This window comes from Sapajus apella, unplaced genomic scaffold (genome assembly GCF_009761245.1).
Source record: "Sapajus apella isolate SASKATOON/1434 unplaced genomic scaffold, GSC_monkey_1.0 scaffold31, whole genome shotgun sequence".
NCBI classification, from domain to species: domain Eukaryota; kingdom Metazoa; phylum Chordata; class Mammalia; order Primates; family Cebidae; genus Sapajus; species Sapajus apella.
Window position 1 is genome coordinate 1,679,965 of NW_022436971.1, and position 16,164 is coordinate 1,696,128.

Here is a 16,164-nt window from a genome sequence, read left to right on the forward strand (position 1 = left end):
ACTGAGACTAATGTTGCCTGCTGTTTGCTTATTTAAAATGCTGCTTTTATCTTTCTTGCCTGTTAGTCACCTCCTGTTGGAGTAGAAATGAAATACTATTTGTTTTAAATTTATTTGAATCACTTATTTTTTTTTCTAGCTAATAAAGATGTTTTAATAAGTTAGTTATTTAATCTGATTTAAGTGAAAGTTAACCGAGTTATAGAATCCATGGTATAGGATTGAATGGCATAATGGAGATAGTTCAAAACTGCATGACTTTCAGGCAAGTCACTTAATCTTCTGAGCCTCAGAAATAGTCTTGATAATATCTATTTTACAGGATTGTTGTAAAGATCAAATGTAGGCATTATATGTAAAAGTACTTTAGACTGCTACACAGATGTTCAATTTGAAGTTAAGCAACTTGCCCAAGGTCACACAGGCTAGTAAGTGGAAGAGTGGAAGAGCTGAAATTCAACCCAAGTAGTGAGGGTATTAACCTTAAATGGTTGTATTAGGGGAAAAAAGGATGAAAATGTATAAGCTAAATGTTCAACTTAATATAGGAAAAGGATAGCATATTAAACCAAAGAAAGTGAGGGAAATTAGTGAAACAGAAGACACACATTTAATGTGGAGTATCAAGAAAGCCAAAGTTTGATTCTTTTAAAGATTAATAAAATTAACAAACCTTTGGCAAAACTGATTTTAAAAAGAAAGCACAAATAAGAACTAGTGTAAAGGCGATATAAGCATGTTACAAATGTTAAAAGACGATAATTTGACAAAATTTTGCACACAAATATAAAAACTTAAATGAACAAGTTACAGTTTTCCAAAACTGACTAAAAAATATCTAGATAGTTCTGTTGTCGTTAAACCTTTTAATTCTGTAGTTTAAAATCTTCCCTAAAAGAGAATCCAAACCCAGTTTTTACTGAAGAAGCAAGTAATTCCACTGTTAGACATTGTTTCAAAATATAGAAAAAGAGGGAATACTTCCTGCTTATCATGTGAAGCTATCGTGAGCATTTGAAAACCTGATAAGAACAGTATCAGAAAGGATAATTATAGGCCAATTTAACAAAGAGGCAAAAAAATCGAAGCAATATTAAAAAGCTGAATGCAGAAATGTGTATATATATATATATATGTACACACACACGTATACACACATATATATATTATGTATATATATGTACACACACACACACACACACACACACACACACACAAGCATAACCCGTCATGACCAAGTTGAATTTACCTCAGCCATACAAAGATGATTTAATATACAGAAAAGTGTAATGTAATTTACCATATAAACAGACTAAAGGAGAAAAATCTTATGCTTTTATTAGATACAGGAAAGGTATCTGATAAAATTTAATATCCATTCATGAATTTAAAAGTAAAATTTATTGGCAAACTAGTAATAGAAGTTCCTTAATGTGAAAGAGATAATCTGTCATTCTATTAAGATTGAGAACAACTTGGTCGGGCACAGTGGCTCACGCTTGTATTCCCAGCACTTTGGGAGGCTGTTTGCCTGAGCTCAGGAGCTCACTACCAGCCTGAGGCAGGAGAATTGCTTGAATCCAGGAGGCAGAGGTTACAGGGAGCTGAGATCATCCCATTGCACTCCAGCCTGGATGACAGAGCAAGACTCCATATAAAAAAAAAAAAAAAGATTGAGAACAACTCTTAATGAATTCTGATTGGTTTATTTTTTCTCACTTAACTATTATGTGTAACAAGGACCTCCTGGAAGTAGTGACTTAACCCAGAAGAATAGGTCTAAGGTTAGGAATTTTTAGATCACTGTAATCAGAGAGAAGAAATACTTGGCAGGCTTTGTGGTGCTCTTCAGATCTTACTAATTTGCATAGACTATTGTTTATGCATTTTTCACTTGTCCAATAAATACTTACTAAATATCCATATTGTACTAGGCTCTCTGTTGGCTGGAGATACCTTGATGAAAGACAGTCCTATTGTCAAGAAACTCACTGTAGTGGAGGAGGCAGTCATACAGTTGGAAGACACTATGATAGAGGAATATACAGAATGGCACGAGGAAGCTCATTAACTCCGACACTGGAGGGAATGTGGTTAGTGAGGAAATACTTAGAGCACTGTCTTAAATGACAAGTTGGAGGGCTAAGCCTGCAGCCTTGTTGAGATCAGACATTAATTTGGCTCCTTTTTACTCTCCTTTTTAAACTTAGTACTCTTCTCATTTATGTCTTTATCCAATAATAATAGGTAATGTTTATTGAGAACCTATGTGCTCTGCGCTATAATAAGCACATTACATATATTAACTCATCCTCACAACAACTCTGTGAGGCATGTATCATAACAAGCTTGCCCAACCCACAGCCTGCAGGCCACATGCAGCCCAGAACAGCTTTGAATGCAGCCCCACACAAATTTGTGAACTTGGTTAAAACATTATGAGATTTTTTTTTTTTGCAATTTTATTTATTTATAGCTCATCAGCTATTGTTAGTGTATTTTACATGTGGCGCAAGACAATTCTTTACATATGGCTCAGGGAAGCCAAAAGATTGGACACTCTTACACTGTGATTAACCTCATTTTACCGATGAGGAAACTATAAAATAACTTTGCTAAGGTTATACAGCTAGTATACAGAGCTTGAGTCAAGCCTTGTTAGTCTTATTCCAATCCAATACTCTTTATCACTAAACTACCTTGCTTCTCCATAGATTGTAACCACTCTATTCTCCTGCTTTTCAACAGAATTTAGAGAAAAGTACAACAAATAAAACACTAGAAGCTGAGAGCTGTGGAAGATTTGCTATAAAAGCAGTATTTGCATTATTATTGGCTTAAGTTGTAAATGTTTTGCTCAGGCATGTTGGACATAGTCTCTGGACACCATGCTGTACTCAGATTGAATCTACCATTTTAATCAAGTGAAAGGTTCACCTATAAAATAGTTATCTCTGAAAAGAAATGGAGTTTGGAGTTTTGTTATTGTGTATAGGTTGATACCAAAAAAAACATTTTTTACCAAAACATTCTGCCCAAATATTGTCTAGCTCCCGCCTTTGCCAGGAAGTTTCTTTTGATTGTTCTAAGTTTCCCACCCCCATTTTTTTCCTCCAGCCTGCTTTTTCTACTCTCTTATTCAGGATTCTGTAGATTCCAAATGAAAGAAATCTAGTTAAAAATAGTTAAGCTAATGAGTGGTTATTAGAAGAATCCTAAGACCACCAGCTGAATCCATGGAAGGGCTGCTGGACAGGGGCAATTCCTAGGTCTCCAAGCCATGATATTGAACATTCAGCTTCTGTAGTATACTTCTCTCCACGTCAGTCTCTAATCTTTACTTCCTTTTTTTCCAGAGTTGATTTTATTCCTATCCCCAGGTCATGTTTGATTGTGAGGCAGCTCCAGTTTTACTTTATCCCAGTTTAATGAGCTCAAGAAAGAAAGGTTTCTTTCTCCCCACTTCAGTGTATCTGAATCCCAGGGAAATGTTCTGGGCTGGCTTGGATAATGCTTATGTCCTTTGAACATATGTCATTTCTGAGCAGGGAAGTAGGGTGCTGTAATTGTTTAGGTCAGGAATAAATAACAGCCTGAGTGGGAATAAGAGAAGCTCTGAGTTTGGCAGACCTTTTAAAACCATGTAAGATGTTGCGGGGAAGGCAGAAAGATCAGTTTCCCAGAGGAAGGCAGGGCGCTGTTAGAAGAAAAGGAAAAGAGAAAAGAAAATGCTGAAGAGAGAATCACAAGTTTCTACTAAGGAATTTACCTCTGCCCTGCATGTTGACACTTGCCTCTGCATTGAGATTATGAGCTCTTTAAAGGCAAAGTCTGTAGAGTTGGGACTCAGCCTTGTATTGGATCCCCTTGGAATCCTTTGTAGCACTTAGCATACAACTAGGTGCTCAATAAGTGGTTGTTTACTTCAACTCCTGTTTGGAATACTTTTCATTATTTTGGCTCATTGTAGTCATGATTTTAGGCAGATATCTTTTCCATTTTTAGTTTTGAACTGAATTATTTAATAATTCTGTGTTTAGTTCAAGATCATATTGGATAAAAATAACTTGGTTAAACTACATATGTCAAAAACATGGCTGAACAAAATTTTTCTTCACATGTTATAACAAGCAAATTATTCCCCCATATTTTTAATGGATTGCTTTTTTTTTAATTGAAAATGATGTACCAAATCAAAGCATTGGCTTGTTAAAGATTCTGTGTTCCGTAGAAATGATCTGATGCAAAACTAGATTATTTTAATGTGCTTATCTCAGGAGCTATATGGTTTATATACTTATTCAGAGTTTTTTTTATCTAGTTATTTTGTAAAACTTTAAATCTTTTAAATTTAGTGTAACTTGCTTGAGGATTTTTATCTCTTAATGAAAATGCCACATTAATGCATATGACAAACAAATCATTCACATATTGACTTATTTTCTTTTTCTCCTTAGGAACTGAGAGAAACCTATAACACACAGCAGTTAGCCCTTGAACAACTTTATAAGATCAAACGTGACAAGTTGAAGGAAATTGAAAGAAAGAGATTAGAGCTAATACAGAAAAAGAAACTAGAAGATGAGTCTGCAAGGTAATATAGCTGATATATTAATTCTACTATATTGCCACTAGAATTGTAATTTTGTTGCTCATATCTTTATGAAAATTTAAGGGAAATGAAAGGATTATCCTAATCAGATTCTAGATTTCATAAGTTCAATTCTTTTAGGGGCCAAGTTTGCAGTAACTGATTTTATGTTTCACAAGTGAAAAATAGCAGACTTTGGAGTCAAACCTGTATTAGAATTCTTGGTCTGCCACTTACTACCTGGGTGACCTTGGTTATTTTATCTTTCTGAACCTCAGTTACTCCATCTGAAAAAAGAGACAATAATGCCTATCTCATAGGTAATTGTGAGTATTAAATAAAATAATGTAGCTGGAACTAGGCCTGGTGACATGCACTTGTAGTCCCAAGCTATGTGGGAGGCTGAGGCGGGAGAATCACTTGAGCCCAAGAGTTTGAGATCAGCCTAGGCAACACAGCAAGACCTTGCCTCTAAGTTAAAAAATAAAATAATGTAGCTAAAGAGCTAAGTATAATTTCTTGGATATAGTAAAACACTCATGAATTCCACCTTTCCTTAGTAAATCTATTAGTTTCCTGAAAGATTATAAAAACAGAATATTTAATTGTATATAGTAATACTGAATGTAGAATGCCACATTGATGCATTTCTCTTTTTTATCACTGAGATATATTAATTACCTTCATTTATAATAAGAAGAAGTAAGACATTTATTGTATCCGAAGCCTAGAATTATTCATTTAGAGACTTTGCATGATATTTTTCTGCCATTAAGATTCTTTTTCTAATACATTCCTCTCTTTCTTCTAAGTTCTCTAGTGTCAGAAATTAGTACAGCTAACAAATATGGATGACCCAGTATTTCTTTGCATTGGTAAAGATTAGATGAGTAATTTTTATGAGAAGGCAAGAAAGACATATTACCATTTAGTAGGCCTCTATTCTTAATGGTTTCAAAGTAACCACCTCCAACACATTTTTTTGAGTGGCTATTGTTGGCTGTGATGCTTATAGACCTTTGATTACTCCTTGCCCCTGAGTTTCTCATAATTCTAATAGAGGATTCAGACAGTTAAATAACTATAGTATTGTTTACTCCTAGACCCCTGTTTGTTTATTTTGAGACAGGGCCCACACTCTGTCACCCAGGCTGGAGTGCAGTGGCATGATCAGGGATCACTGCAGCCTTGACCTCCTGGGCTTAAACAATCCTCCCGCCTAAGCCCCTGCCTAGAAGCTGGGAATATAGGCATGTACCACACTCCCAAGTAATTTTTAAAAAAATTTTAATAGGGATGAGATCTCGCTATGTTGCCCAGGCAGTCTCGAACTCCTAGGCTCAAGTGATCTGCCTGCCTTGGCCTTCCAAAGTGCTGGAATTATAGGTGTGAATTACTGTGCCTGGCAATCTAGACCCCTATTTTTGTGGCCTTTTAACGAGATAGTAGAATAATATGAAAGTAGAGAAAGTAAAGTTCACACGAAGTAGGCTCTTATTTACTGCTTAACTTGTTCCACTTAATTACATAAGGGAACTATGCAGTGGTTACATAGCTAATCCTTATGTCAGAACTTTTATTGACATATGCACTTACCTTAACCCTTCTTTATCATGTTCACAATTCCTTTCAGGCCAAAAGATTATACTAATTACACACATTTAATTTCATTACTCATCCTTGCACATTATATTAGGTAGTAGAGAAGATAAAGAGAGCAAAAGTACATGTAGGACCTACTCAGTCTGAAGCTGGGTCTTAGTACCACATCTTGATTTGATTGGCTATTTGCGCGGGTATGTTCTCTTCTTTCCCCCAAGCTATTGGTAATAGGTTTTCGCATTGTAGATGTGGCCTCTTTGCTGTTTGCCCAGCTTCTGGGGCATCTTGTGGCACTGGACAAGTGTCTCATTTACTCACTCTTACATAAAGTTTACCAGAATTCTGGCATGGTTTCCTGCAGGGCAAGCTCAGCCTACTCTACCAAGCCTAGAGTAGAAGGGCCTGGCATCCTTTCCTTAAATTAAGCAAGGAGCCTTACCCAGGTTGTCCTAGTCTCATATTTATGTGGCCACGATAACCTGGCAGGAGGAGTTGGTGGAAAGAATGAAGAGCTTAAAAAATACATAGAAAATTTTAATTTAATGAGCCCTCTGCTTTTGTTGTTGTGCTGAATATGTGCTAAGTACTCTGATAGTGATATTTATAATGCTATGAAAATTCAAATGAAAGCTAACTGGGTATTATTTACGAGGCGTGAAAAAGTGTCAGGGAAAGTCACAGAGGAACTGGGAAAGGGGATATTAGTTGACATTAAGTGAGGACTGCAAGAGAAGCATTTTCCTTAAAGGAGAACCAGAAGTCAGTTATGAAAGTTGCTGGATGAAGCATTCTATGACATGATAGAGGATGAAGGAGGTCTGGAAAGTGTTGGAGGGAATCTAGTAATGGGCTCCTGAACCAACAGTATGAGGTCTGAAACAGTTGGGGGATAAGGAAAAAGCATTGATGACTAAGGGCCTACAATATTTTGAATTATTCAGGATTTTCAGATTCCTTCAGGAATTAAGGAATAGAGATGTGGAATTATGCCAAGGTTCCCACTTTGGTAGAGTATATATGCTGACAAATCTTAAGAATGTATCCTGCCATATTCTTCACTGCCCTGATAGTGATGAGGCTTGCAGGTGGTGCTAAATCTAATGGTGGCACCTCAGTAATCCCTGTACTTTGGGAGGCTTAAGCAAGCAGGTTACTTGAGGTCAGGAGTTTGAGACCAGCCTGGCCAACATGGTAAAACCTCATGTCTACAAAAAATTAAAAAAAAAAAAAATTAGCTGGGTGTAGGGGCACACACAATAGATTTGCCTCTGAGTGAGGTCATGATAATACATCCAAGGGAGAACTATAAGATGCATTAGTTCTAATACTAAAATAATTGCTCACAGATCATCTTGACTGGCTAGAAACCAAACTATAGCTGTGTTAGATTTCATTGAAATCTTTACCAAAGCACGTGGACCTAGAGAGGAGAAATGCTCTATTATCTAGGCAAAAGAAAAAGACTTTTTGAAGTAATAATATAAAAAGTAGAATGGGTGCAGTGGCTGTAATCCCAGCACTTTGGAGGCCAACAAGGAAAGATTGCTTGAGTCCAGGAGTTCCAGACCAGACTGGGCAACACAGTGAGACCCTGTCTCTATGAAAAAGAAATTAAAAAGTTGGCTAGATATAGTGGTGTGTGCCTGTAGTGCTAGCTACTTTGGAGGCTGAGGTAGGAGGATCACTTGAGCCCAGGAGATCGAGGCTGCAGTGAGCTATGATCGAACCACTGTACTGTAGCCTGGGCAATAGAGAAAGACCCTCTCTTGTTTAAAAAAAAAAAAAAAAAAAAAAGGTAGGTTATCTTTCCAGAAGCATTTCCTATTTCCACAACAACAACAACTAAATCCCTGAAACAGAGATTAGATAATACAGTGGGAATAAAAGCTGGAAGGTTCTTGTGAAGTATCTGGAGAGAAAGGAAGGAAACTTAGATATGATTTTTAGATTTATTTGCTGAATGGTTCCATTTCAACCTTTTTCTTTTACTCTTGAGTTTGGAGGTTGGTTAGCAGGAGGGAATATGAGGGTGTGAGAAGTTGTCAGTCATACACCCCAGTGCATCCACTAATCAATCCAAAGCTTCCAAAGCTTTTCTTGATTGATTGGTTTTCTTTCACCTCTGATCTCAACTGTTTCTCCCCACCCCTGTACTAATACTTCTTTGCTAGTTCTTCAGCTTGACAGGCACGAGATCTTACAGTATGTTTTTATTTAGTGTAATAAGTTTCTAGGATGTTATGCAAACTCTTTTTCTTTTATGTAAAGGAAAGCAAAGCAAGGAAAAGAAAACTTATGGAAAGAAAGTCTTAGAAAGGAGGAAGAAGAAAAACAGAAGCGACTCCAGGAAGAAAAAACACAAGAAAAAATTCAAGAAGAGGAACGAAAAGCTGAGGAGAAACAACGTAAGGGCAAGGATAAAAACAATAAATTTGTAGAACAAAAGGAACAAGAAAAAAAATGACCTGATGAGAGACAAAAAAAGGGAAGAAAATTAAAACAAAGATACTAATTGTAGAGTCAGAAAAAACCTTTTTATAAATTAAACTTGGATGAAAAGCATGTAGGCTTATTAAGACAGACTGAGGGTAGATATCTTAACACAGGAGAAAAGAAGATAGTTACTACTGACTGTGAAAAGACCCTAACATAGTTTTCATAATTGAAGGAAAATAATTTTAAATATTGTATTCAACCACTCTAAGCTACTTATTTTAATGAAACAATAGTAAAATTTTGATACACCTCAGTCCATGTCTACAATATTTTTAGTATTATTGTATCTCTTTTAGGTATATAAACCTTTGAATCCATATTAATGGCACAATGTGTTGAAATTTTACAAGTTAAAGCATTTATTCTAAAGATGAACAAAGTAGAAAATTTTAATCTTATCCAATTCAATATATTTGTGACCTCTTCTACTATTTTCCTTTTAGAACCATACTCACAGATCTAGAAATTTTTCTTCAGCCATCCCTGTTTACTTGCTAATCTTCTCTTTTGAGACCCCCCTTTTTGTCCTTTTCTTCCCTGTAATGTTCTCACCTCCACAGATCTAGACCAGCCTCTCTTTGCTTGGTCTCCTACTTTGTGCAGCTCAGCCTGGCTCCCACTCCTGCACTTCCCTGTGTATCCATGTGTGTACTTCATCCTGCAAGTCATCTCTTTGTTTTGCTGTCTCCTACCTTGCTTAAGATGAGCATCCTTGTTTGGTTTTTTATTAGATGACTAGTCAAGATATTGAAATCCTATCAAGTCTGTATCAGGTGGATTTTCATTGTACTATTTGGTGCTCAATTTTTTCTTTTAGATTTTAGGAGCTCTTTACTGAGTCATAACAAAGGTATGTACACATGTAAGTAGCAAATAATGACAACTGTCTTCTCTTTAGGTGAGACAGCTAGTGTTTTGGTGAATTATAGAGCATTATACCCCTTTGAAGCAAGGAACCATGATGAGATGAGTTTTAATTCTGGGGATATAATTCAGGTAGGAAATGAAGTCTTTTTTTAATCATGAATAAGCTGAATACATTGTAATATATTAGTTTCTGTAGTAATGTTGACTATAATTTCATGTATTTACCTTTGTAAAATATTTCTTAAGCATTACCTCATTTTGCCCTTACAACATACTTCAGAGCTGCATAGGACAGTTATTATTACTACCAAGTTCTAGCCAAGGAAGCTTAAACTCTCACAAGTTGTAACTGTCAGCATTGCTGTGCCAGAATGGGATACAGGTGTTTGTTTTTTGTTGTCCAAATCCATTGTCCTTTTTACTATGGCACATGGCAACTGTTAAAAGAATTGAAGGAGTTAGATTCCACAGCCCTAACTGGATACAGGTAATTTGTTTCTTGGGACAAAAGTTTTTATTATGTTACCATAATCCATATAAAATAGATGAATGAGAGAAGATCCCAGGAATAGTGTTTGATAGAGCCAGTATGACAAAATGGAGAGAGTACAGGCTTTAGAAGCACACAAACTTGGATTTTAGTCTCTGCTTCTGTTTTCTTCTAGTTAAAGTAATATTAACCAGAGTAGCCAGCACCTGTTTTCCCCGCTCCCCCTGTACTGTCACTAGTTGGTGTATTTTATCAGTTAAGTGGCAGATGTTTAATGATACTGGGGAAAAAAATTTACCAAAACTCTAGCACTCAATATAATCCCCAAACACACATTCCACATTCCTGCTGTTGCCATTGCCACTATTAGTACCAGAGCTGTGCCTGAGCTGCGGTAGAAGTTTGTTCTACAACCAGCCCAAGTCCATTGTCTGCTGTCCCTACCATTCCTCCTCTCCTTGCTGTTGATGATGAGATAATGTCTGTGGATAAAGAGATATAGCCTGTCTCTGGGCATGTTTGGTCAAGAGTTCACTTATATTTTTGGTTATTTTTTTATTTATTCCTTCAGATATTTTTTGAGGGCTATGTTAGTCTAGGGATTTAGTGAATAAGACATTATCTCTGCTCTTAACAAGCTTGTAGTTAATGAAAAAGTATGACAACCTAAAGCAGTAGAAAAAGGAAGGTAAAGGCAAAGGTTGCAGACTGCTACCAGCTTTAGCACAGACCTCTCCCATGGTCAGAGAGCCATTGTGGTGGTAGTGACAACAGGAACGTAAAGTCAGCCGTGTGTCTTGGGTGCTTGTGTACTCTGACATAAAGAATTAGTCATGAGTTACTACTATCAGCCATGAGTTGCCTGATTTGAACAAATTGGTTGATGATGGTATCATTTCCTAAGAGAGGAAAAAACACAGAGGGAAAATGAAATGTAAGTGGGAATTATGAGTTTAGGTTTATATGAGTTTCAGATGTCCAGGCAGTAGTAGTTGGATCTCCAGAGGTACCTGGAGAGATGTCAGGCAGCAGTCTGGGCTGAGGATGTAAATCGGACATCATCAGTATAATGTGATGGTAATGGAATACATGAGAGTAGTGGAGGTCATCCAGGGAGTAGTAACATGAGAGAGAAGAAGATTGGAGAAACATGTACACTGAAGGAATTATTAGAGGAAGTGGAACCTTAAAAGGAGTGACTAGAGGTAGGGAAAAAACCAGGAGCTTAGTGTCAGGGAACTTTGAGAAGAGTGATCTGCAACTGAAATAAGACAAGGACTAAAAAATTATTAGATTAGCAATAGCACAGGTGTCGTTAACCTTAAGGACAGCAGTGTCAGATAAATGGACTAGTAGAGCAAGAAGCCAGATTTCATGAGTTGGAATAAATTGGAAGAGAGGAAGAGGAGACAGTGAATATATAAAACTCTTGGGAAGAGCTTGGCTTTGAAAGGGAGAAGGAGAGAAGGTCGTAAATAATGAGGAATGTGGGTTGAGGGAAGTTCTTTTTTTTTTTTAAGTTGGCTGAAGTTTGAGCAAGTTTAAATAATGATAGAAAGGATTTGCAGAGGAAACAAGCTAATGATAATGGAAAGACAGTAAATAACAGAGAGAGATTGTTTTTCTAATTAAAGTATAATTCACATATAGCAAAGTGTACAACCATAAGTGTACAGCTCAAATAATTTGTACACATCTATATGTCTGTGAAGCCCCACTCAAATCAGTGTATAGGACATACAGCACCAGGAAGGCACTTCATGTTCCCTGTCAGACCTTCCTGTTCTGACTAATATTTGGAGATCAGAAAGATTCTTGAAAAGGCTAGAAGGGCTGGAATCTGGAGCACTGAAAGAGAGTGGTAGAAGGGCTGAATACCTTTTCCTTTGTGATTAGAGAGGGCAGGAGGAAAGGGTAGGAAGAATTATAAATAAATTTTTCTGAAATGGAGGATAAAGTCAGGTCTGAGGGCGTCCATATTCCTCGTAAGATAAGAGGCAAGGTCTGATCGACTTAATGGATGAGGGTGGTAAAGGAGGTTTCCTTGAAAGTGAAAAGGATTAGAAATTCCACTGAGTGTTGGCCACATTTTGATGACAAACTGAAATGTTTTTCTAGCTTTCCAATCTGTTAATGCTATTTTGCTAGCATTAATTAATACGTAATTAAGAAGAAGTAATAAGTAGTTTTGCTAGGCCTGTGAGAATTTATATAAAATGTTCAGTTTAACCGAATAGGTAAGTTGATAACTAAAAATTAATTACGACTATAAATGACAGATGCAAAATATATTAAAATTGACCTCTTACTAAAGCAACTCAGTCTAACTCTAAAGAATAAACAAATGGATTTTTCTTCTTGATTAGGTTGAAACCACTAGGAAAAAGTATTATAGAATTTAATACTTGTAAAAGTTTGTGGCCAGGCGCAGGTGCACACCTGTAATCCCAGCACTTTGAGAGGCCAAGTCAGTAGTAGCACGTAAGCACAGGAGTTAGAGACCAGTGTGGGCAGCATAGGAAGACCCTGCTTCTATAAAAAGTAAAAAAAAAAAAAAAAAAAAAAAAAAAAAGCAGGTTTGGTGGTATGCACCTGTAGTCACACCTGAGGTGGCAGGATCACTTCAGCCCAGGAGGTCAAGGCTACAGTGACCTGTGACTGTGCCACTGCACTCTAGACTGGGTGACAGAGTAAGACCCTGTCTCAAAAGTCAGCCAGCCAGCCGAGTCAGTCAGTGAAGGGAGGGAGGTAGAAAGGAATGTAGGAAGGGCATGTAAGTAAATGTGGTAAATGTGTGTGTGTGTGTGTGTGTGTGTACGTGTGTATGTGTACGTATGTGTACATATGTGTGTGTATACGTATGTGTACATATTTAGCCAATACTCATGGCTTACAGTGATTCCTTACCTTGAGACCATACATTTTATACACACACAAACACACACACACACACACACACACACACACACACACACACACACACACTAAGTTCTGGGATACATGGCAGAACATGCAGGTTTGTTATATAGTTATACACATGTGATGGTAGTTTGCTGTACCCATCAACTCGTCATCTCCATTTGTTATTTCTCCTAATGCTATTCCTCCCTTAACCCCCCACCCCCCAACAGGCCCTGGTGTGTGTTGTTTCCTTCCCTGTGTCCGTGTGTTCTCATTGTTCAACTCCCACTTATTAGTGAGAATATACGGTGTTTGGTTTTCTGTTCTGTGTTAGTTTGCTGAGAATGATGGTTTCCAGCTTCATCCATGTCCAAGACCATACATTTAAATCAGGTGTAATGCTGAGCATTCTGCAGCACTGAAATACTTTAGTTTGTGTAATTCCTCAGGGTTTATTTTATTCTTGTCTGCATTGGTTTTTTTTCTTTTTTTCTGAGATGGAGTTTTGCTCTTGTTGCCCAGGCTGGAGTGCAATGGCGTGATCTCGGCTCACTGCAACCTCTGCCTACCAGATTCAAGCAATTCTCCTGTCTCAGCCTCCTGAGTAGCTGGGTTTACAGATGCCTGCCACTACACCCAGCTAATTTTTTGTATTTTTAGTAGAGACAGGGTTTCACCATGTTGGCCAGGCTGGTCTTGAACTCCTGATCTTAGGTGATCCACCTGCCTTGGCCTCCCAAAGTGCTGGGATTGCAGGCATGAGCCACCATGCCCAGCCTCTTGTCTGTATTTTTATTGCTCTGGCTTATCTATCTATCTGTCTGTCCATTTATTTATTTTTGAGACTGAGGCTCGATCTGTTACTCAGGCTGGAGTGCAGTGGCATGATCATGGCTCACTGCAGCCTCGACCACCTGAGCTCACACTGTCCTCCTCCCACCTCAACCTCTCGAGTAGTGGAGACTACAATCACACACCGCCACACTGGGCTAGTTTTTCTTTTTTTTTTTAAGAGATTGAGTCTCACTGCGTTGCGTAGGCTTGTTTCAAACTCCTGACCAAGTGCTCTGATTACAGTCATGAACCACCATGCCTGGCAGACCTAGCTAATTTAAGCTACTGTTAAACTAGATTTACAGAATAATATTTCATAAGTGTTTCCTTTCGTTCCAACTACATTAGAACACCATTTTATGGTAGTTACGTTACTGTGACACCGTATTGTTTAACCATAGTGGCCCTGGTTTAGGAATTTTCTAAATATTTCATTCATAATATAATAAATAGCCAGACATATAACATTAAAATGAGAATTATTTGCCATAAACATAAATGAAGTTGCCCTAATAATAAATCCATTTATTATTAATTAAGCTTTCAGTGTGTTGTTAATCAAATTTAGAATAGTTCATTCAAGTTAACATTTATTGAGTTTCTAACCATGTGCCTCTGTTGACATACAAAAATGAGCAAGGAGACCATAGTCTAGGAAAAGACAGAAATGTATATTACTATACAAAATATAACATAAATGTCCATACTAATTTAAATAAATAAAGTACTGTGGGAATCCAGAAAATGAAGGAAAAACAGCCAAATAAAATTGGAACATTTTTTCCCAAGAGTAGGATAGATGAAGGCCTTAAAGGATTATGCCTTATATTTGCTTAGTGCTTTACAGTTTCCAAAGAGCCTTCATAAATATGCTCAATTTAATTCTGAAAGATACCCTAGTGGAGGGCAGCACAGGTATTTCCCCCAAAATTTGTAGATGATCAAACATGCTAGATAGCATTCATTATCTTAATGAAGGATAACCAGGTAGCATGGCTAAGACTGAAATGTGGTTCTTTTAACTCTCAGGTCTATAGTATTTCCTCTAAACCATGTAACATTCTGGGCAGAAGGGAATACCTTAAATAAAAACATTGAGGCTTGCATGTACCAGGTGTTTCTAAAGGATGTCATATAAGCATTTGCCTAGAATATCGAACAAGTGGTAGGAGATGAAGCTAGAAAGGTAAGTAGAAACCTGAAACTGTAATTTCAGAGTATTCGAATTCTGCGCTAAGAAGGTTGAACTTTTAAAAGCTTTAAACTAGAGAGACAACATCTGCTAGGATAAAAAACCTAATGGGTCTGAAGTGGCCTACCATAGAGTAAAAAGAATCAAGATTGGAAAAGGAAAAGACAGACTGTATTTATTTGCAGAAGACATGATAATCTATACAGAAAGTCTCATAGATTTAAAAAGCTACTAGAACTCTTTAAATGAATTTAGCAAGGTTGCAGAATACAAGATCAATATAACAAAATCAGTTGTATTTCTGTGTAGAAATAATGACTATTCAGAAATTGAAAAATACCATTTACAATTGCACAAAAATATGAAATACAGATAAAACTGATAAAAGATTTGCAAGACCTATTTATTGAAAATTACAAAGTTTTATTGAGAAAAATTAAAGTCCTAAATAAATGAAGAGATATACAGTATTCATGGATTGGAAGACTCAGTATTGATAAGAAGTCAATTCTTCTCTTAAGTCCTATATAAACAAAACAAATTTTTTTAGAAAAAGTAAGAAGTCAGTTCTTCTCAAATTCTTCCACAGACTCAAAGCAATTTTAATTAAAACTTTAGCAGGCAGCCAGGTGCTGTGACACACACCTGTAATCCCAGCACTTTGGGAGACCAAAGTGGGAGGATTGCTTGAGGCCAGGAATTCAAAACCAACCTGGGAAACAAAACAAGACCTCATCTCTATGACAACAACAACGAAAATTTCAGCAGGTTTTTTTTTTTGTAGCAAATGACGAGCTGATTCAAAACCAAAACAACTTAGAAAATGAACAAAGTTGGAGATCTTTTAGTACCTGAATTTAAGGCTTATTATAAAAGTTGCAGCAGTCAAAACAGTTGTGATATTAGCATCTAGATAGGAAAATAGATCAATGGAACAGAGTAGGTAAGTAGATTCATGCTACATGTATAGCAAATGGTATTGGAACAAGGGATATTCATATGTAAGAAAATGAATTTCAGTTTGTTCCTTGCAATATATACACAGATTAACTCAAAATAGATAAAATGTGGACCTAAAACTGTGGAACTTTTAGGAGAAAATCTTTACAACTTTGGGTTACTCAAAGATTTTTTAGTTTCTTAGATATAACAAAGAATCTAAGAAATAGTGTTTCTTTTTGAGGAAAAAAA

The 16,164-nt window shown here is 36.7% G+C and overlaps 1 protein-coding gene and 1 non-coding gene across 8 annotated transcripts in view; both read left to right on the forward strand.

Annotated features, from left to right (window-relative positions):
• Positions 1–16,164, forward strand: part of ITSN2 (intersectin 2) — a 163,717-nt gene that overhangs the window by 90,933 nt on the left and 56,620 nt on the right. For 6 of the 7 annotated variants that reach the window (XM_032293959.1, XM_032293961.1, XM_032293963.1 and 3 more), the window contains 3 exons: positions 4,458–4,594; positions 8,462–8,598; positions 9,588–9,685. In XM_032293959.1, the coding sequence (XP_032149850.1) occupies positions 4,458–4,594; positions 8,462–8,598; positions 9,588–9,685 (372 nt within the window). Of the gene's footprint in view, positions 1–4,457; positions 4,595–8,461; positions 8,644–9,587; positions 9,686–16,164 lie in introns of all 7 variants that reach the window. The other variant, XM_032293965.1, reaches the window with a different exon arrangement.
• On the forward strand, positions 6,537–6,656 carry LOC116562164. The gene has a single exon (XR_004273812.1).